The sequence below is a fragment of the Mustela nivalis genome (genome assembly GCF_964662115.1).
Source record: "Mustela nivalis genome assembly, chromosome: 9".
Taxonomy (NCBI): domain Eukaryota; kingdom Metazoa; phylum Chordata; class Mammalia; order Carnivora; family Mustelidae; genus Mustela; species Mustela nivalis.
In genome coordinates this window covers 38581285-38603089 of record NC_139028.1, presented here as the reverse complement: position 1 = coordinate 38603089, position 21805 = coordinate 38581285, and the positions used below count along the sequence as shown (strand labels likewise).

The 21805-nt window shown below is 36.4% G+C and overlaps 1 protein-coding gene across 3 annotated transcripts in view; it reads left to right on the top strand.

The window, feature by feature from the left end:
- ARHGAP42 (Rho GTPase activating protein 42) overlaps positions 1–21805 on the top strand; it is a gene marked incomplete at its 5' end in the record, with an annotated part of 285594 nt that overhangs the window by 249642 nt on the left and 14147 nt on the right. For all 3 annotated transcript variants that reach the window (XM_082683338.1, XM_082683336.1, XM_082683337.1), the window contains 10 exons: positions 1103–1165; positions 2082–2156; positions 2860–2944; positions 3538–3596; positions 7067–7172; positions 11904–12063; positions 13627–13771; positions 15156–15536; positions 15891–16047; positions 18226–18288. In XM_082683338.1, coding sequence (XP_082539464.1) covers positions 1103–1165; positions 2082–2156; positions 2860–2944; positions 3538–3596; positions 7067–7172; positions 11904–12063; positions 13627–13771; positions 15156–15536; positions 15891–16047; positions 18226–18288 — 1294 coding nt within the window. The remainder of the gene's footprint in view (positions 1–1102; positions 1166–2081; positions 2157–2859; positions 2945–3537; positions 3597–7066; positions 7173–11903; positions 12064–13626; positions 13772–15155; positions 15537–15890; positions 16048–18225; positions 18289–21805) is intronic.

The window sequence follows — 21805 nt, the reverse complement described above, 5'->3', positions numbered from 1 at the left end:
CCACCTTCTTCCAGCCTCCTTCTAATCTACCATTTTTAACTAGAAACCAGTTTTAATTGTATTTATTTGAATTATTTTCATTTTTATTTGAGAATATTTTTTTTTAAAGATTTTATTTATTTATTTGTCAGAGAGAGAGTGAGCGAGAGCGAGCATAGGCAGACAGAGTGGAAGGCAGAGTCAGAGGAAGAAGCAGGCTCCCTGCGGAGCAAAGAGCCCGATGTGGGACTCGATCCCAGGACGCTGGGATCATGACCTGAGCCGAAGGCAGCTGCTTAACCAACTGAGCCACCCAGGCGTCCCTTATTTGAGAATATTAAGAAATATATTTCTCCCACGTGTGATAAAAATTTTCATTATAGAACCAATAAAACATTTGAATTTTTCCTCAGGGTATTACTTGGTATTCTTAAATTAAATCCTAAAAAAACAAACAAACAAACAACAGTCTAATTTGATCTGGCCTCAAAAATTTAAGAAAATTAGAACAGATTTAAAATCTTGCAAAAGCCATGAAAATAAATAGCTATTTGATAATGTAGGATCTTTGGGAGATTTTTGGTGAACTACATGTATTTTGAATTACTTTGCATATGATAAAAAAATGCAGGAAAAAGAATATTGGACTTGGATTCAGAAGATCTGTATTAGAATCCTGGTTCTTAATCTTAGAACAAAGTGAAGTTTTCAGCAGCCCAGTGAACCATCGTAAAATTACAAAGCTTTCTCTCTACCTCATAATGTTTTAAGAATACCATGAAAAAGAATATGTGAATAGCTTTGCAATATAATTACCAACACACCATAAAGGTTTTTTTCTTAGTACATTTGCTTCTATCATCTGGAAACACATCTAACGAAAGATAATGCTGATTTTAGAAGAAATGGACAGGATCAGTATAACACATTTACAGGATCTGTGTTTTCTAAGGAGTCAAGTTTATATGGTAACTTTGGTGACTGTGAACCCCTCTACTTCTACCCGCTGCCGAAAAAAATCCAGACTCTAACTAAAACTGTGCATTAAGTACTAAAACAACAGAGCCAACTATGGGGTAATGGAAGTTGGGCATAAACCCTTACTGTGATTTTCTTTTTTCAGTGTACTTAAATGAAGCAGGGTTCAACTTTGTGAGAAAATGCATTCAAGCTGTGGAAACAAGAGGTAAGTGTTGTCTAACAGGTACATTATGTAGTTCTTATAGTTCATTCTTATATAGAAACTTCTCAAAAGTTCATCATTAACATGAAATTAACTTCAACAACTATATAAATGAATAAGTTACTTAAGTATACAAATAACTATAGTTTATCCTGTATTTCTTTTTAATGATTTTTCTTCATAAAGGCTTTCTTCTTATTGATAGACTTTGTGTTTTTTATTACTATAAGCACATCTTTGACTTTTTTCAGGCTTTAGTGGGGTAAGATTCTTAAGGAACTGGTCTTCCTCCTTCCTTGTATTCTTCCCTCAGTGATTTCAGTCAGTCACAATTCTAGCATCTTTCCTCTCTCTAGTCATGAGCTCTCACCTGAAGCCCACTCCAGGTACATATTACATTCTTTTAATTACAGGAAAACTTGTCTAAAGAAAAACTTATATTGGGCTTTGAAATTCTGTGAACTTAGGCTCAGATTTTGGTGCTGCCACATAGAAGTTTTGAGAAGTAAAATGTATTTATTAAATTCTCTGAATCTGTTTCCTTATCTTCAAAATGAAGATGTAAATGCCTTCCAACTCTTCAACATGCAGGACTCCATGTCTGAAGAAATAGAGGATGAGAAATACTGATTATCATTTCCCTTCTTAATGCTTTTTGCATTCAAATAGTGGTAAATGAACAGTGATAAATGAATTTTTCCTACTTTGAAGATATTTGAAAGACTTTTGGATACCATTCAGTGTCTTCTCTGAGAAATAAGTGTTGTGGGTGTTTCCAGGGTAGATTTGCTGAAGCTAGACTGCAAAACTGGACAAGTAGCTTTCAAATTCAGTATAGGTATATGCCTGAAGTTTTTAACATTTTGTACTTGTGCTGATGGTCTCAAACCATTCTCTTGTGATTTTTCTTTTTCATTAGGCATCACTATTTTAGGCCTCTACCGAATAGGAGGAGTAAACTCCAAAGTTCAGAAACTCATGAACACAACATTTTGTAAGTTTTGGATGAACTGGTTACTTAATTTTTGTATTATAGATAATTCAAACCATAGCTTTCTTTGAGAATTATACTATTACTTATCTTTGAATATTTTCAAGTAATATTTAAAATTAATATTTGCATTCAGCTTTTAATGTTCAGTTATAATAAATGAACAATCAGAATTTAGGAGGGGTCTTTTTTATAATATTGGACTTTTTCTCAAGTGTCCTTTGATTAACTAGAGGTGCAGTGAGATTTATGGATGTTGGATTCAGATTGCCTAACTTGGAATCCTGACTTGCCATTTAAAAGCTCTGTGACCTTCGGTAATTTATTTAACCTCTTCTGTGCCTCAACCTTCTCATTCATAAAATGGGGATAATAATAGTGCCTGCCTCATTGAGAACTATGAGGATTGTTAATTCATATAACATACTTCGAAGTATTCTTGGCAGATGGTAAGTGCTCCGTGATGTTAGCAATTAACAACAATTTAATTTGGAACCCTATTATTCCACAAGAAATCTTTGAGGTGTATAAAGGATCAAAATAAGATTTGCATCAGTTCGCACAAACAACAATCCTGAACTGTTGGCACATTAAGGAATAAGTGTCTCTCTCTCCTTGACCTACTTACATTTGTGTCCATCTTCTTTATGGTGTGAATGATGTTTGAATTGCATAGTTTAAACACCTAATTTTTTATTCTTTTCAGCTCCCAAATCCCCTCCTGATATTGACATTGATATTGAATTGTGGGATAATAAGACAATAACAAGTGGACTAAAAAACTACCTCAGGTGAGGAAGGTTTAACTCTATTCTGTCTGTGATGTCTCTCTCGCCTCCTTGGGCAGTTGCCATGTGATTTCTCAGAGCTCCTGTGCATGAACATCACTACTTAGAATAATTTCTTCATTTCAGGTGAAATAACATAAGGTAGTTATGTTTATATATAGTGTTTTGGAGCTTATACATTCTACTTCAAATAATAAATTTAAGAGGCTACAATATTTTATGAATACTAAATAATACTTTGTTTCATATTAAATGTGGTGTTTTCGTGTTTTTTTTTTTAATTGAAACTAAAGTTGTCTTTTGTTTTGTTTTTGTTTTTTATTTAACTATTGTCCCCATATCTGAGAGAGATTTTGCTATTATGGTTCAGTAGTTCTCACAAAGTGAAAAAAATCCCTCCTCTTTTTAGTACAGTTGTGCCAAGAACTGCTATAAGGCCTTTGTGTCTTTTGAGGTCTGCATTCTGGGACTGCCTAGAGCGGCCCTCCTAGGACTTGATCTTATTCCCTAATACCCAACTTTTAAAGAAACACTGAAAGTTCAGGGGAAATAAAACAGTATTGTCATTCTAATGCCTGCTTCTTTATCCATTGTAGATGTCTTGCAGAACCATTGATGACTTACAAGTTACACAAAGATTTTATTGTTGCAGTTAGTAAGTACACTTCTGTTAGATTTATTATGATTGATGTAATTTTATGCTATATCACTTACAGGTGTAAATTTAAACCAACTAGTTAAGACTGTCCTACATATTGCTTAAGAAACTGTCAATCTGATATTTAATAGCTGACAGTATGGTTTGTAAACTAATTATTTGTGAATGATGTATTAAAGACCTAAAAACCATAAAGCTAGAAGACATAGGCAGTAATTCTTTAACATTGATGGGAGAAACATTTTCCTAGACATGTCTTCTCTGGCAAGGGAAATAAAAGGCACAATTAAATAATTGGGACTGCACCAAAAATGAAAAAAGTTTTGCACAATGAAGGAAATCATCAACAAAACAGAAAGGCAACCTACTGAATGGCAGAAAATATTTGCAAATGATATCTCCAATAAGGGGTTAATATTCAAAATATATAAAGAACTTACACAGCTCAACATGACAAAAACAATTTGATTAAAAAAGTGGCAGAGGCCCTGAGTAGATCTTTTTCCAAAGTAGACATACAGATGGACAGTAAATACATGAAAAGATGCTCAACATCACTTATCATGAGGGAAATACAAATCAAAACTACAATGAGATATCACCTCATACCTGTCAGAAAAATTAAACAACACCAGAAACAACAGGTGTTGGTGCGGATGTGGAGAAAAGGGAACCCTCTTGCTCTGCTGGTGGGAATACAAACTGGTTGTAGACACTCTGGAAAACAAATAGGGAGTTTCCTCAAAATATTAAAAATAGAATTACCATATAATCCAGTGGTGCCACTACTGGATATTTACCCAAAGAATATGAAAACACCAATTCAGAAAGATATGCACACCCTTATATTTGTTGCAGCATTGTTTACAAGAGCCAAGACATGGCAACAGCAGAAATGTCCATCAGTATGTGAACAGATAAAGAAGATACAGTATATATGCACAATGGAATATCACTAAACCATAAGAGAGAACGAAATCTTGACATTTGCAATGATGTGGCTGGACCTAGAGAATATAGTACTAAGTAAAATAAGGCAGACAGAGAAAGAGCAATACTATGTGATTTCATTCATATGTGGAATTTAAGAAATAAAACAAAGAAAAAGACCAAAAAGAAACACTCTTAAATACAAAGAACAAACTGGTGGTTGCCAGAGGAGAGGTGGTGGTGGGGAATAGGAGAAATAGATAAAGGGAATCAAGTGTGCCCTTTGCTTGATTTTTTTAAAAACTTGCAGAATGAAATGGAATATTTTGCCACTTAATAAGAATTCCTTGGGGTGACTGGTGTGATAAGAAGAATTATTTTAGTTACATTTTATTCAACTGATGAATGTTAGTTTCTTATAAGAGCAACTTTATGGTTAAACAGACAAGACTACAAATATGTGCGGTCAGGTATGCTACCTACTCATACTTAACACACTATATTCCTAAACCTGAAGAGAAGAGTCAGGTATTTTTGGCAGGTAACAGGCATTTTCATCAACCTCCCCCCCCCCCCATTTATTGATAAGGATTATGTATCTATGTCATTTATTTGGGTCTATGATTTCTATAATGGAATATATATAGATAGGCTAAATTCAAAAATCGTGGAAAGGGACTCAGTGGAAACATGTAACCTAAGAAATTAGAAATATGTACTTTTAAAACATTGAGACCAAAGTGCTGGGTTGCCATCTGAGCCCATCACAACATGTAACAATTAGGGATTAGCCTTTCATTGTTAAGATGTATGAGGTGTGACTGAACAAAGCATTTTTCACAGTCCCAAGAAAGAAAGAAAGCAGTTGAATTAATTTATTATCACAACATTGTAATGTCACAGGAAATATTGTCTGCTGATAAGTGTCAGATAACATTGAGTGACCTTGGTTTTCAATCCAGTATTCATGACTGACCACATGATCTCATAAACAGCTATACCACTTACCTTTCTCCTGAAAGCTCTCCACTCTATATTCTTTTCATCAAAATCTATCCTTATTAGATAAACAAAACTTGGAAAATGTAGAGCTGACCTCTCATTTTGTTGACTAGTTCCCTGAGTGGGCCAGTGACTTTGTCCAAGGACACTAGTAAATTGATGGCAAAATCAGAACTACAAGCCAATTTTTTTTTACTCTACCCTAGAACTCCTACAGAAATTTTGTGTTACAACAAATGGCATTTGAGCCACTTAGCTTAAGTAGCTTGTTTTAATAGAAACATTTGGTTGTAAGCTATTTTTCTCTATTTCCATGGCAAATAAATAATTCACTACCATGGTAATTGAAATATATTCTTATAGATAAGAATTCATCTTTTGTCTGGGTCAAGGATAATCCCATGTACCAGATAATAAGGTAATAAAATTAGAAATTATTTGGAAATTCAGCTCTGTCAAAAAGGGAAGTTACCCAGAAATTACAAGGCATTTCACAGGATGCCCTGCCAGAGTATGGATCAGGCCTTTCACAGACCTACAGCTACAAGCTACAGAAATGTAAATTGATGTTTCTCTTCCCATAATTTTAGGAGGGTCTCTCCTCTCTGTTCTTTGTTGCATACCTGCCTTATTTGTATCTCCCTTTCCAGTCGGATTTTCTTAGCTTTGGAGCACATTTGGTCACATCAACCCTGGTCTTACATGATATGCCTTTCCACATATGTAAGCAGACAGATCATAGTTTTGCTATCTCCATTCCAACCCCTGGGAGCCCTTGTGTTGGCCCAGTTTGAGCCAGGCTCTTTCCTCACCTCCTTTTGTGCATTTTTAGGGAAAGGGCTTGGCAGGGTAGAAAGTCACTGTAGAATTTATTATAGTAAGAACATGTAAATAAGTTCTTCATTCTGAAGTGTCAGATGTTTCTCTAGCTGACATGACAGCGTATTGGCTTTTGCCTGGCTTTCTTTAGATGTTTTTTTACTTTTCAGATTTACCATTGTCAACATGGGCTTCAAATGTATTAGGCCTTTGCATAGCAGTCCTGATACTTCAGAAATGTAATTCCCTGTTGTCTTTAAATCTATAAAATTTGGAAAGGAATGCCTTCTTTCTTTGTCTGAAGGAGTCTCTAGGAAGTTTCTGTGTGATAAAGTATATTATATTGCCTGGCACGTTAGGCCGTCTGTAACAATTCCTGTGATCACTCACATTGATGAAGTTTTGATTCTGTCCTTCTGTAGCAAAAAAAGAAGGTGATGAGTTATGGATGTATGGAAGTTCAGTGGCTACAAGCACAGGTCTGGATTAGCTAGAACGGGCTAGTTTGATCTCTTTACTTAACTAAATTCATGACCATGGTCAAGTCACTCAATTTCTCTAAGCCAGTGATAGTGATAATACTTACTGCATGAATTAATGTTTATAAGGCATGAAGGTGGGAGTAGTTGTAATGTTTAGATTAAGTTGTAATTATTAGATTATTTACACATTTTAATGTGATTTAAACTTGAACATTTGAAACCTTTATGTTATAGAATCTGATGACCAAAACTACCGGGTGGAAGCTGTACATGCACTGGTGCACAAACTACCAGAAAAAAACAGAGAGATGCTGGACATCTTAATAAAACACCTCGTCAAGTAATTCTTTGATTTACGTTGTTCACCTAACTACTTGTTCATATCTTTCAAAAGTGTATCATGGTGCTGCAACACTGTTGTTATAATCAGTCTATGGAATATGCTTTTAAAAAAGATGTGACACTTTATTTTTAAGATATATCTGTGCGAATGTGTGTGTTCTGTGTATGTTTACACTGTGCAAAGGATTAACTAATGTTAATTTCAACTGTTAAACTCATGACAAAAACCTTACATGTCAACTTAACAATATATGAAGGAGTATATTTTTTTCCCCTTGGTTCCTTTAGATGCATCATAAGCCCTAAGTCTGAGGATCAGTTCTCTGTGTGACTAGTGTCAACAGGTTTTGCCAGGTCAAATTGCCACTCTAATTTTAATGTCTTTCTCTGAATTCATAGCATTACTTGGTCTCTAAGATTTTTCTGACTCTGCTAGTCGTTCATATATGTATTTAAAAATCCAGATAAATAGGTATCATATTAATCAAGTTTCTCCAGAGGAACAAAACCAATAGGATGATTGTATGTGTATGTAGCTATACGTGTGTGTGTGTGTGTGTGTGTGTGTGTGTGTGTATAGACAGAGAGAGAGTATGTGTGTGTGTGTGTGTGTGTGTGTATTTTGTATGTGTATATGAGAGAGAGATTTATTGCAAGGAACTGGCCTGCACTATTGTGAAAGCTGCTAAGTCTGAAATCTGCGGGGCAGCTGGTAGTCTAGAGACTCAGGGAAGAGTTAACAATGCAGCTGCTTTCTAAGGCTGTCTTGAAGCAGGATCCCCTCCTCCTCAGAGGACCTCGGTCTTTTTAAGACTTTCAGCTGATTGAATGAGGCCTGCTCACGCTCACATGGAAGATAATCTGCTTTACTCTAAGTCTACTGATTTAAATCTTAATTTTATACAAAAATATACCTTCCCAGAATCATCTAGAATTATGTTTGAACAAATATGTAGGTACTGTGGCCTCATAAATCTGCCTAAAGTTTCTCTCTTTTTCATACACACACACACATACATTTGCCATGCTACTGTAAACAAAAGTCCAAATTCAGATTTTTTTTTTAGTTTATTTATTTATTTGAGAGAGAGCAAGGGGAGGACTAAAGGGAGAAGAAGAGGGAGAGAATCTCCATCAGTCTGTCCACTGAGCACAGAGCCTGACATAGGCCTTGACCACACGATCCTGCGATCATGACCTGAGCTAAAACCAAGAATCGATGCTTAACCAACTGAGCCACCCAGGTGCCCCCCAAATTTAGGTTTTAAACTTAAGAATTCCATTACAGGCTCATATACAAATAAGGATATTTTCCATCTTAGCAAGATTCACAATTAAATTATTGCTCCTTAGTTGCTTACTATAAGTAGTTACCCAGTTTATGCTACTTTGAGCCTGCACATTTGAAAGAGTACTACATAATATTTTAATAAGTCTCATCTTAACTTGAAGATAAAATAATATGAATTGCCCTCTTCTCCCTTGAAATAAGAAGGAAATCCACTAGGAACTGCATCATTTCAAGTTCATTATTAACTGTTGCATATGGCAATACCTCTTTTAAATAATGAAGAAGGATTCTTGGTCAGATTTAGTCCTGAATTATATTTTGAATTGTGTGACCTCTTTATGGAATTTAACCACATTGTACATAATGGGCATTCTGTTGGTATATTCAAGCTAATTTTCTAGCAAAGCCTTTTGAAACTGCTTTTAAAAGATACATGAATGTCCCATAAAAGGTTTTTATTTAGTTATCCAGAATGTTAGATGAACTCAGACTTCCCCCTTATAATGAATGTGTGTGGCTTTGGTACCAGGAATAATGGAGGAATAGTATCTGGCCATAGAAGAGTGCTTAAAATTTTTTTGCCCATCCTTTACCACCATTCCTGGCTTTTTTTCCTGAACCTACAAAAAGTTGATCCCCATTGACTGAGCAGTATTATTGAAATGTGTATTCACATCACCAGTGACTTAAGTAAACTACAAACACGTAATAACACTCATGGTCCCTGGCAACCTTAATATATCTGAAGAAAAGAGAATTTAAAAGTGATCTGTATTGGTCACTATCTAAACAAACAGTGAGGATTGATTCCAAATCTCCATTAATTAACTCTGAGACATGATATAAACCATTACTTCTTTCTGAGAATCATTTTCTTTGTCTTTAAAACAGCTATCTGCAGTCTCTTCTTCAACTCCAACTTTGAATATTTAAAAGGGCAGTTGGATGTCTGTTCCCTACAACAAATTGAGGAAATGAGGTGTAGAAATAGCTGAAATGTGGGGTGATAAGTGTTTATATTGATTGAGTTAGCTCAGCAGAAGCGAAATTTGATGAAGAGAAAATTGTTCATCCAACTATTCCATCTTCTGAGCAACATAGTCATAAATTCTCCTTTTCAAAACCAAATTTTTTTGATTTCTAATTCTTTTTAGGATTTCCAAATTTTTTCCTCATGAGTTTAATATTAATATCATTCCAGTTTACTCACACTACCAGCAACTCATATTCTAGCAAGAGTGACTAAAGCCAATTTAATTACAAGGAATATTAATGTTTTGAGATCATATTTCCTAGACCATTATTTAATCTCATCAACCCTATAGGGGTTCTTACTCTTCATAGATGAGAAAACTGGAGCCTAGAGATTGTACTAACTTGGCTGATTGCTGCCCAGCTTCTAAAAAGTTGGATGGATCCAAGCTTTAAATCCAGATATACTTTACATACTACTTTCTTAGTATATGCTCTGATACATACTAAGCAACCAATATACATATGTATTATAATATACATTATAATACATATACATAAATACATGTATATATAATATTTGGTTATGTAAAAATAAAATTTGGAATGAAATGTCTTCCTATTCTAACCATGAGCTTCATAGTTTGTGCTTTCTCAGGTACAATGGAAAAATTCAGTCAGTGAGACAGTCGGTTCTTCCTGTCCTATGCTAGGATATGCATAATATTCAAAATCCTGGATTCTCCATAAAATTTTATTTTTGCTTCTGGAATATAATTAGGCACACTTAGGTATAAACATAATCTCATGCTGTGCTTCTTTCTAGAACTTTGTATTTTGACAGTGTGTCTAGAAATAAGATAGAAGAGGCAGTGGTTAACCTAGAAGATTGATCAAATGAATGAGGTTTCTTCACTTATTTGTGGAGCATAACAAAAAGCATGGAGGACATGGGGAGTTAGAGAGGAGAAGGGAGTTGGGATAAATTGGAAAGGGAGGTGAATCATGAGAGACTATGGACTCTGAAAAACAATCTGAGGGGTTTGAGGTGGCGGGGGGGTGGGAGGTTGGGGAAACCAGGTGGTGGGTATTAGAGAGGGCACAGATTGCATGGAGCACTGGGTGTGGTGAAAAAATAATGAATACTATTATGCTGAAAATTAATTAATTAATTAAAAAAAAAGAATATAGCAATTGGGGCACCTGGGTGACTCTTGATTTCAGCTCAGGTCATGATTTCAGGGTTCAAAGACCTAGCCCTGCACTCAGCAGGCAGTCTGTTTGAGATTCTTTCCCCCTGCCTTTCCTCCAACTCCCATGTGCATGCATTCTCTCAAAAATAATCTTTAAAAAAAAAAAAAAGGAATATATCTAATTTCCAAGTTAATTAGTCAAAGTCATTTTTGGTAGTTTCTGGGGTAAGGTAACTTGCTAAAGTCAATAACACCAGAGGCTTTTTCTTTCATTTTCATTTTCAAGCCAACACTGATGCTATACCATACCACCTTTTCTTACTGTTTGCCTAATACAGTCCCAGCACTAAGGAGGCATTCAGGGAATTTTAAATGGATGAGAGGATAGATGGGTGGATGGATGGAATGGAAAAAGGAAGGTTAGAAACATTCATTGGCCAGGTCTCCTATGTAGGGAGCTTAAGAAATCCCTGACTTATATTCAGGAGACCTGAATTGAAATAACATCTCTTCCTAATTTGCTGTTATGTGGAGTACATCATTTTTACCCTAGGATTTTTGCTTTACAAAAAAAAAAAAAAAAAAAAAAAGATTTACTCACTTATTTCAGAGAGGGAAAGAGAGAAGGGTAGAGGGGAGGGGAAGAGTGGGAAGGACAGAGACAAGAAGACTTGTGCACAATGCAGAGGCCATTGCAGGACCCCTCCCAGGACCCTGAGATCATGATATGATCCAGAACCAAGAGTCAGACACTTAACTGATTGCACACCCAGGCACTCCAGTTTTGCTTTTTTTTTTTTTTTTTTTTTTTTTTTTAATACTTATGCAATAGGAAAAGCTGACTTCCTCGAAGGATTAAATGCAATAATATCTATGAAAATGCCTGGCACTAGGTTCTCAATAATATGTTTTAGTGTATCCGAATATGATTCCAACCAATCTAATCTTAACCATTTGCTCTAGAAGAATTGTAGTACCCTGGAGAATCCCCAACAATTTATAATCTCTCTAGGGTGATTATATTTGATTTAAGGTCTCAAGATTTATTCCTTTAATTAAGCTTTGTAATTATTTTAATTAGCTGTTAACTTTTTCTGTCTTTTTAGGCTATACCTATATTTGCCAATTGGGAGTGGCCGAACCTGAATACTTAGAAAAACTAACCTATCATGGCATATTTTACATTTTATTTATGCCACAAATTTGGTAAATGAGAACATTGCATAATTATTAAACATTCAACTTGTGTTATTTTTATTGTTTTTATTTGCAGAGTATCACTACACAGCCAACAAAATCTCATGACTGTCTCTAACCTTGGTGTTATATTTGGCCCAACTCTCATGAGAGCACAAGAAGAAACTGTGGCTGCCATGATGAATATTAAATTTCAGAATATTGTGGTTGAAATTCTGATCGAGCACTATGAAAAGGTAGGCTGGATTTTCATATGGAAGTATCAAATCTTATACTTTGCTTTTAAGAAGGAATCTTCCATTTGTATTATCTATGGGTTCCTTGTGATCTCAGATTCTTATAAAGTATTAGTCTTGTACATTTTGTGTAAATTCCTTCTTTTTTTTTTTAAAGATTTTATTTATTTATTTATTTGACAGAGAGAGAGAGATCACAAGTGGGCAGAGAGGCAGACAGAGAAAGAGAGATGGGGAAGCAGGCTCCACACTGAGCAGAGAGCCTGATGCGGGACTGGATCTCAGGACCCTGAGATCACGACCTGAGCCAAAGGTAGAGAGGTAGAGGCTTAACCCACTGAGCCACCCAGGCACCCTTGTGTAAATTGCTTCTTCATAGGGACTTTAATTTCTTTTTTTCTTGTTTAGTTTTTTTTTTAAGTTTTTTTTTTTTCAGCATAACAGTATTCATTATTTTTGCACCACACCCAGTGCTCCATGCAATCCATGCCCTCTCTAATACCCACCACCTGGTTCCCCCAACCTCCCACCCCCTCGCCATTTAGTTTTGGTTAGTTTTTAAGTGCTTCTCAGAATCCTCCAGGTAAATGGCTTCCTTTCCTTTTACATCATTTACTTCTCAAGATTCTCTTTTTTAGTATTTGTGTAGTGAATTTTTTGCTCATACTCAGAGAATTTGTTAGAATCATTTGGTGATTAAGTCTATTTTTAACCTTTTTGTCTCCCTGGAATTATAGCAGCAATAATGTTCTCAATAAAACAAAAGAATTCCAGGGACAGTCTTGAAGTCCTCTCTGATCTTTAAACTTAGTTTCTTTGACAAGATTGAGATCTTAGAATAACTATGGGAATGGGAAATTGAAAAAGAGTGATTGGATTGTTAAGTAAATCCAGCCATTAAAACTCAAAACATTTATGATCCAATTTATGCCAGGTCTAGTCCTTGTGAGAGAAAGACTATGCCCTCTCCTTTCCTGGGTCCCTTCTTGGTGCCTGTAGAAGAATATCCTTCATTTATCTAAGGTTGCAAGCACTCAAAATCCACAACCACCCAGCTGTATCCTGTAGCTGTGTTCAGACTTCTCCCTGCAGCTTGTCATGTTCCAAGACAGTTCAGGGCCAACAATATGACAGTACCTTCTCCTGAGAAGCAAGGAACTGCTTGGCTGGGGAGATGATACAGAATGAGCCTCTTCCCTTCAGGTTATGTTCAGCATGAAGGCGAAAGAAAATACCACAGTATTTAGAGTCTATGTGTCTCGACACAGACGTTTGTTCATATTTGAAATTACTGGAAAATCTTCTGAAATTTATTGTTGGGAAACTAGGAAAGATAAAAAAGAAAAACCAGAGAACAGACATTACTCAGTGTTAAGTGGTAAAGAAAAAGTTATAATTGCAGTAGGATATTTTTTGTATCAAGCATCTCTTGCCATGAAGCTGATTAAATAGCATATAGTTCTAAGATCATTTATTAACTCACAAATAATCATTTTATGATGAAAGTGGCAACTCCCCTTTGGCTGACCTCTGTTTTGTTTTGTTTAATTTTTTTGTATGTAGATTTTTCATACTGCCCCAGACCCAAGCATTCCTCTTCCTCAGCCTCAGTCTCGATCTGGATCCCGAAGGACACGAGCAATCTGCCTGTCCACAGGTTCCCGGAAGCCCAGAGGGAGGTATACACCGTGCCTGGCAGAACCTGATAGTAAGTGTGCCTGCTGTAGGGAGATGCTTTCTTCATTCTTTAATTTAGTCTTACCTCACCTTAACCTTAAGGTAGAAATAAATAGGTGATTTTACTGATACTGTCTCCCCAACACTCCCCTCCCATTTATATATTCTTTGTCAGTATAGTTACAAAGTACTTTGTACAAACGAATTCATTACTGCTACAAAGGAAAAAAAAATCGTTTGCTCAGTGCCGTTTTTTCCTGCAACTGCTATTAAGTACATCGAGTGCTACTTTGTAGCAGGTTTTGTCCTATTGTCAAAGAAGTAGAGAAGAAAGCAAGAAAAGTCTGGCTAAAGCAGTCATTTTCTTTCTTCTTTTCACATTATGTCCTTAAAGCATCATCTCTTGGGTATCAAAGTGTCTAAAAGAGAGAGAGAAAAGAAATTAAAAGAGAAACCACATTACACATTATCATTAATTTTCTGTTCTGAACCAAGCCTAGAGCAAAGTAGGTGACAGCTTGAGCCCACAGTGTGTGTTAAGCTTGTTTCATTTTACTTTATAGTCCCAAGCCCCCCAGTTTTTTCTCATAGTTAGTATTTAACAGAAAACACTAATTTTTAATTGAGATATGTTTGAATATTTTATTACAATTTTTCTGATTTTTTTTTCTTAAATCTTACTTTTAGGAACATTAAAAAATAATTCAGTTAAGTAGGCAGTTTCTTACATTGCTATATCTTGGCAGGAAAAGGGGAAAAGTCCCTTCTTTTAAAAATACTAACAGTTTCTAATTTGCAGGTTGATATGACTGGTGCCTTTGAATGAAGGAGGTCTCAGACGCGTTATAACTCAGAGTCACCTAACATCAGGAAAAAAAAAAAAGCAGAAACTTCTCTTTAACATCCCTTCTTCCACTCATTGATCTCTTATAATGTCATCCAAGAATCTTATTTCTATTACTTGGGAGTTCTTTTTCAGAAGCAATTTTTTTTAAATAGGCACCATGCCCTGCATGGAGCCCAATGCAAGACTCAAACTCATGACGCTGAGATCAAGACCTGAGCTGAGATCAAGGGTTGGACACTTAACTAATGGAGCCACCCAGGTGTCCCCAGAAGGAAATTTTGTCTGAATTCAAGTCAGCTCACTAATCCTTCAAGAAGTAACATTATTTCATAGGATCAGGTTACATATAAAATCTTCCTTGAATAGTATTGAAAAATGCATTCACTAGGTTGAAATGCATGTTTTAAAGATGTTCTCCAGAACTGACAATGGTTTTCGATATGGGGTACCGGCCTATCATTCCAATGGGATCAGGTGGCCACTGAGCACATGTAAGTTGGAGAATGGAAAGGCTTTGGTTGTGTTGTTCTTAGTAGAGAGCCACTCCTATTTTCTTGCTCCCATTCAGGTGACTCTTACAGCAGCAGCCCTGACAGCACACCCATGGGGAGCATTGAGTCACTCTCCTCTCACTCCTCTGAACAAAACAGCACAACCAAGTCTGCTTCCTGCCAGCCCAGGGAGAAATCTGGAGGGATTCCTTGGATTGTATCCCCATCACCTTCCAATGGACAGAAAAATCTTGGACTCTGGACAACTAGTCCTGAATCAAGTTCTAAAGAGGATGCAGCCAAAACAGATGCAGAATCAGATTGCCAAAGTGTTGCCTCAGTCACCAGCCCAGGGGATGTTTCCCCACCCATAGACCTGGTCAAGAAGGGGCCGTATGGGCTTTCAGGACTGAAAAGAGCCTCAGCTTCCTCTCTCAGATCCATCTCTGCAGCTGAAGGTAAACCAGATTTGAGCTTATGTAAAATGTCATTGTCTCTGTATCACTTGCTGGATTATTCAGCATGATTAAGGAGGGAAAAGTTAATGGTGAAGGGGCTAACAACGCTGTTCCTGAGCTAAGATTTTTAAAACTGTGCACTGTGACTTTTTCGTGGATCTTTCCATCTCTCTGAGGTGATGTTTTTGTAATTACTGTAGATTGTGATCTCCCTGAGTGATGGGCTGCTGTGCTCAAAGAACATTCTGAACCTTCTCATTTGGGCTTAGAGAAAAATGCTTCCTTTTGTTATGTGCATGTACTGTGTTACTGCTGTTATTTTGTCTGATAGCACCTTGCCTGTTTTCTTTTTAGGAAGCAAGAGTTACAGCGGATCCATTCAAAGCTTAACTTCTATAGGTTCCAAAGAGATACCCAAAGCCCCGCCAAACCCAGATCTGCCTCCAAAAATGTGCAGGAGGTTAAGGCTAGACACCGCCTCAAGCAATGGCTACCAGCGACCTGGCTCTGTGTAAGTGAGAGAGAGTTTATATTTGGTGTATCTCCAGGGATACACAGGAGTTGAGTATGTCCAAAAGAACCCTTAGGGGTGCCACAGCTGAATGCCTCATCTATAGTGTGGGAACAGTCAACTTCTTTAGGACCCTGTGCTCTTCTACAAATGACATATACATTAGAGTATATGATTAAGATATTCCACACCCATACCATTTCAAGCATTTGTCTTACAAGCAGAACTATGGCCTAATTTAAAGACAGAGAATAGATATATAATCTAGTAGTTTTGGGCTTTGAAACTAGGCAATCTGTAAAAGCTAGACATCTACCTCTCAGCTGAGCCAACTGCCCATATCTCACCTCCCCCATCTCTTTGTTAGAAATACAACTGCTGTCTACATTATGAGGGTTTGTTTTCTCTCCTATCCATCATTTGTCTCCGCTACATGAGTGTTCATGGGTTTAAACAAGTTCATGGAGAACAAAGAGCATGGAAGTCTAAAGAGAGTGCTTCTAATCCAAAGACCCAGAAGTGTAAAAATAGGTTAGAGTACATAGCTATAAATAAGAAGGGGACAAAGAAAAAATGGGAACTTGGGTTAAGAAGTAAGCAAAATTTAAAAACAAAAGTTTTTAACCCTTTTATTTTGTTTTCCTGACTTTTACTAAGCTTTCCAAATGCTATATGAGGTATTATATGGGCTCCTTTACATATGTTATCTCTTAATATCCTTTGGGTCCCTCCACAGTAGGTAGTAGAAACGTCATTTTCAAGATAATGAGAATACTTGGAAAGTTAAGGAGCCCATTTAATTATTCATTGAAAGTCCAGTAAGACATTTTGCTAAGCCTGTTTCTGTAGGAACAGTATCTTAAATGCATTTGTTCATCACCTTCTTTGACAAAAACCTTTTGATTACAGAGTATGTTTGACATATATTATCTCTCTTGGTCAGAAATCCAACTACCACTATGTAGACAAATGCTATATTTATAAATCTGTCTACTGCACAGTGTGTATAGTTCTAGTCATTATGGGAAAATAAATTTTAAGCCAATGTCAGAGGAGATCGGAGAATATAAATTTTATCGTTTATGAGGGAAAGAAAAGATTTCATTCTGTTTTATAGTTATCCTGATGAAGTAGAAATTAACATTGAGAGAATATATATTCTGTATTAGGTGTAAAATGACTCTTCATATTATCAACTGGCTAGGCTCTGGAAGAAAAGTTTGTCAGTTAAAGAAATAAGATGCACTTTAAAAATCTAATTTAAGACACCATTCACAGAATTTGATATTCTCTTCTAGTAAGTATAGAAACTTTTCTAATTACCCCAGGGTGCCTTAGTCTTAATATAGTCTCAGTTTCTCAAATAGATCATGCCCTGCTTCCTGTGATTTGAAATAAGATTTGAATCCTCAAATGTATTTATCGGCCATATTTTCCAAGGTCTCTCTTTTCACTTTAAGAACTAAGTTCAGGGGCGCCTGGGTGGCTCAGGCTCAGGTCATGGTCCCAGAGTCCTGGGATTGAGCCCCGAGCGTTGGGCTCTCTGCTCAGCGGGGAGCCTGCTTCCTCCTCTTTCTCTCCGCCTGCCTCTCTGCCTACTTGTGGTCTCTGCCTGTCAAATAAATAAATAAAATCTTAAAAAAAAAAATTTACTCAGCAGAGAACATATGGTAATGTGTTCTTAACTTAAAAAAAAAAAAAAAGAACTATGTTCAAATATTTAAAAAAAAAAAGAAAGAAAGAAACCTTTTAATACTAGTTTTGTCTTAACTATCAAAATGAACAGCAGTTCTTTTGTCTTGATGACTTGATTCTTAACTGAGGCTCTACAGGAGTCAATATCACTGCCAGAAGCTGAGTAGGGAGAAAATGTTCTTTTTCACTGCTCCTACAGTTTTCTGAAGTAGAAAAGATGAGGACAGTAAGATCCCCAGGGGAGGTAGCTATAGGTTTATTACATCTGGTACTCTGTGAGTTGGAGACTAGATCTAAAAATTTCTTCCACATTAAAGCTTAAAACAATGAAAATTCAGGTCAAATTTTGTAGATAGTTCCTAACTAATTATTTCTGGGTATGTTAACTGATAACCCCAAGTTATACTTTGAACTAAATGATTTTCTGATTTGATTGAATGATTTGATTTTAATGAAACTTGCATTTTTAAAATTGTTTTTCAGTGTGGCAGCAAAAGCCCAACTGTTTGAAAATGTTGGTTCACTTAAGCTGGTTTCTTCTGGGCGGTAAGTTTTCAAAACCCTTAAAGTAGAGAATAAATAAAATAGTGAGTGACTTTGTTGTCTTTTGTTGACATAGTGGGTCATCTTTGACAGTTCTGACCTTCAGGTCTGCAGATGTTTAAATCCACACCCACTGTCTCTCAGAGGGAAAAAGGTTCATGTCTGTAAACAGCATTTAGCCTTTCAGGCTGTTCCAGTGTGCCTCATTTACTAAAATCTTCACAAAGGAAGGGTTCTAAACAAGTCTTCTGAAAGATAAAGTTGCCATAATCCTTGACACAGCAAAGACACCTTTGATGACAGTTCCTGAAAAGTTTTCAAAAGTATATTATTTTTCTTTAAAATTTTTTAAGATTTATTATTTATTTGAGAGAGAGAGTGTGTGTGTGTGTATATGCACTTGGTCGGGGACAAAGGAAGAGAGAGAGAAAGAATCTCAAGCTGACTCCCTGCTGTGCACAGAGCCAGACTCAGGTCTTGATCACACAACCCTGAAATAATGACCTGAGCCAAACCAAGAGTCAGACGCTTAACTGACTGAACCAACCAGGTGCACCTCAAAAGTATATTGACTTCTAAAAGTTACAGAACTTTTCTGGAAGAAACTTTATGAACATGCATTGAAAAATATGCTTATTCTTAATGGCCACTATGTTGCTGTAGAGCTGATTGGCCCAACCCCCTCTTTTTTTTTTTTAAATACAGTTCTTAATTCAGTTTTCCCAGATTTACCTTCCTCTCTGTTAAAAGGAGATGGGTTATTACATCTTGCTGCTAACAGTCATTTTGCTTCAAAGGTTTCGCTTTCTTCTCCTATTCCAGATTGATCTCATCCACAGTGGGCTTTGGGTTTTAATTCGAATATGCCTGAAATGATGGACTTTTTTTTAGTATATTGGTATGTCTGTTTTTGTTTTATTTTGTTTTACCATCAGCAACAGGTCTGAGTCATTCATTAAGTGCTTGCTATTAAAAGAGCATATAGGGGTGCCTGGACGGCTCAGTGGGTTAAAGCCTCTGCCTTCGGCTTAGGTCATGATCTCAGGGTCCTGGGATTGAGCCCCACATTGGGTTCTCTGCTCAGCAGGGAGCCTGCTTCCCTTCTGCTTCTCTGCCTACTTGTGATCTCTGTCTGTCATATAAATAAATAAAATCTTTAAAAAAAAAGAGCATATAAATAAGTGCACTTGAAGAATAAACATTGATTAGTCTTTTGGGTGTACAAAGGCAATTTTGAGCTTCCTGTGTTTGGATATTCAAGGCTATGAAGTAAAGGAATCACTGTTAATCAAAGTTATCATTATATAGTTATTTTAAAAATTTATGCAACCACTGTGTTGTACATCTAAAACTAATATAAACTGTATATTAATTATACTGGAATTAAAATTTTAAAAGTTATTCAACCATAGAATTTTTATTGACCTTTTAAAGTAAGTGGACTTTTTCAGGAAGTGTTTATGAAATACCTATGCAATGTTAGGCTTGTTCTGGTTACTAGGGATACATTGACCTTCAAATTCTGTTTTGTTTTGTTTTTCCCCAAGGCCTAGCACGGGTCTTTGGGTATTAATGTTTATGACTTCAGAGTAGAGCTACTTTGGTATCTTACCAGGATGTTGGTCAATGTGTCGAACTTAGGAACAAATCCCAGAGTACTTGCATTTACTTTACCTCCATCCATAGTATCTTCACCTTCTTCCCTTTTGTAAAGGCACGGTGAAAACTAGGTATTGTGCATGTCAGAACAAACATCATTTCTCTGAAACATCATTTTTAAGCCCTCAGTGTAAGGGGTTTAACTTTGCTTCTTCTGTCTTGATACAGTTGAATTGCTCCACTAGATGGAGCCCTTTTATTATGAAGTTCTAAATCTGTTAAGGACTCAAGGTTCTATGATCAGACATAAGCCTTTCAAAGCTTTAAGAAAAGAAGCTAGTAATGAAGTAAATCAGAACACTGTCATATACTCAGAGGTTCAACAATCAACCTATGCATTTTTAATATGCTTTTAGGTAATACTCTAAATCAACTTCTAATGGCTGCCAGCATAAACGTAGAGCTCACTCAGTGCACTGAAGGTTGGAGTCTTTACTTGTCAACAGTTCCATAGCATTTTTTGACAGTGTCAGAGCTTTTCACCAAGAGTCAGGCACCAAGGAACACAACCTATGTCAGGGTCAGATAGACCCATGTTTAAATTCTTCGTCTACCACTTCCTAGTTATAATAACCTCAAAGGTCATAATTCTTTTGACAAATTGTTGTAAATGTACATGTAATGTATTTGAAGTACTCGGTAAGTTCTCTGTAGATGGTGTACAATAGTAACTATTATTATAGTAACTATTATTGTTACTATTTAAAATGCTTCCTTAAGATATTCAAGCTTCTAATTAATACATCAGTGTTACTTAATCATTAACAGCCACCTGATAACTCTTTTATACCATTAAATACACATGAAAAACACATAGAAGTTGAGGGCATTTTCCTTACTAACCTCCTGTAATGCTTATTTTGCTTTCTTTCTAAGGAGTTTCAGGGTTACTTTTGAGTTGGATCTGAAGAATGATAGAACCAGTAGTGGGTAGTAGGATGACTAGTCATTTTTGGGAAAGACACCAAGTGGGAGATTTCAGTGGATTGCTATGAATAACGGGAAAGTAACACATCCAGGAATTACTGCAGAACCTGAGTCATTGGGCAAAGGGGTAATCTAATCATGGACATACTTAACAGTTCATTCAGGTGGCTTTTCTGGGAGGTTGTAAAGAGAAGAGAACATTGGTAGGTATTAAGGAGGGCACATATTGCATGGAGCACTGAGTGTGGTGCATAAACAATGAATCTTGGATCACTGAAAAAACAAAATTAAAAAAAAAAAAGATGGAATGGTGATATTTAAAATGCCTTAATTAGGGCAGTAACAAAAGCATGAAAAAGTATAAGGAGAATTTTATGGATCAGAGAAGGATTGTACAACTGCTTCAATACTTTGGGAATGAAAGACAGGTAAAGAAAATTCCGTCTTTGAGACTGTCAAAAGGAATGATAATTTAGTTTCTGACCTCCAACTTGTAAGTACATAGGAGGGAAAGGAAAGTTTTGGCCATAGTGTTTGAGGAGCCTGAGGAACATTGAGAGGGAGTTAGAAATGTGCAACTGGGGTCCCTGGGTGGCTCGGTTGTTAAGCTTTGCCTTCAGCTCAGGCCAAGATCCTGGCTGGGGTCTTGTGATCAAGCACTACATCAGGCTTTCTGCTCAGTGGGGTCTCCTTCTCCCTCTCCCTCTGCCTGCACTCCCCCTGCTTGTGCACTCTCTCTGTCAAATAAATAAAATAAAATTTTAAAAAAGGAAAGGGAAGAAATGTGCCGCTGGAACCAGGAGAGGGCATGCAGTTTTGTGCCATTTGAGAAATTTCCACACAGTGGTTACACTGCTTAAATAAAGGTAAGGATACTCGGTTGTGGAGCTTACTGAGTAAAAAAAAAGAAAAATGGCTGAGCATTGGTCTTTGG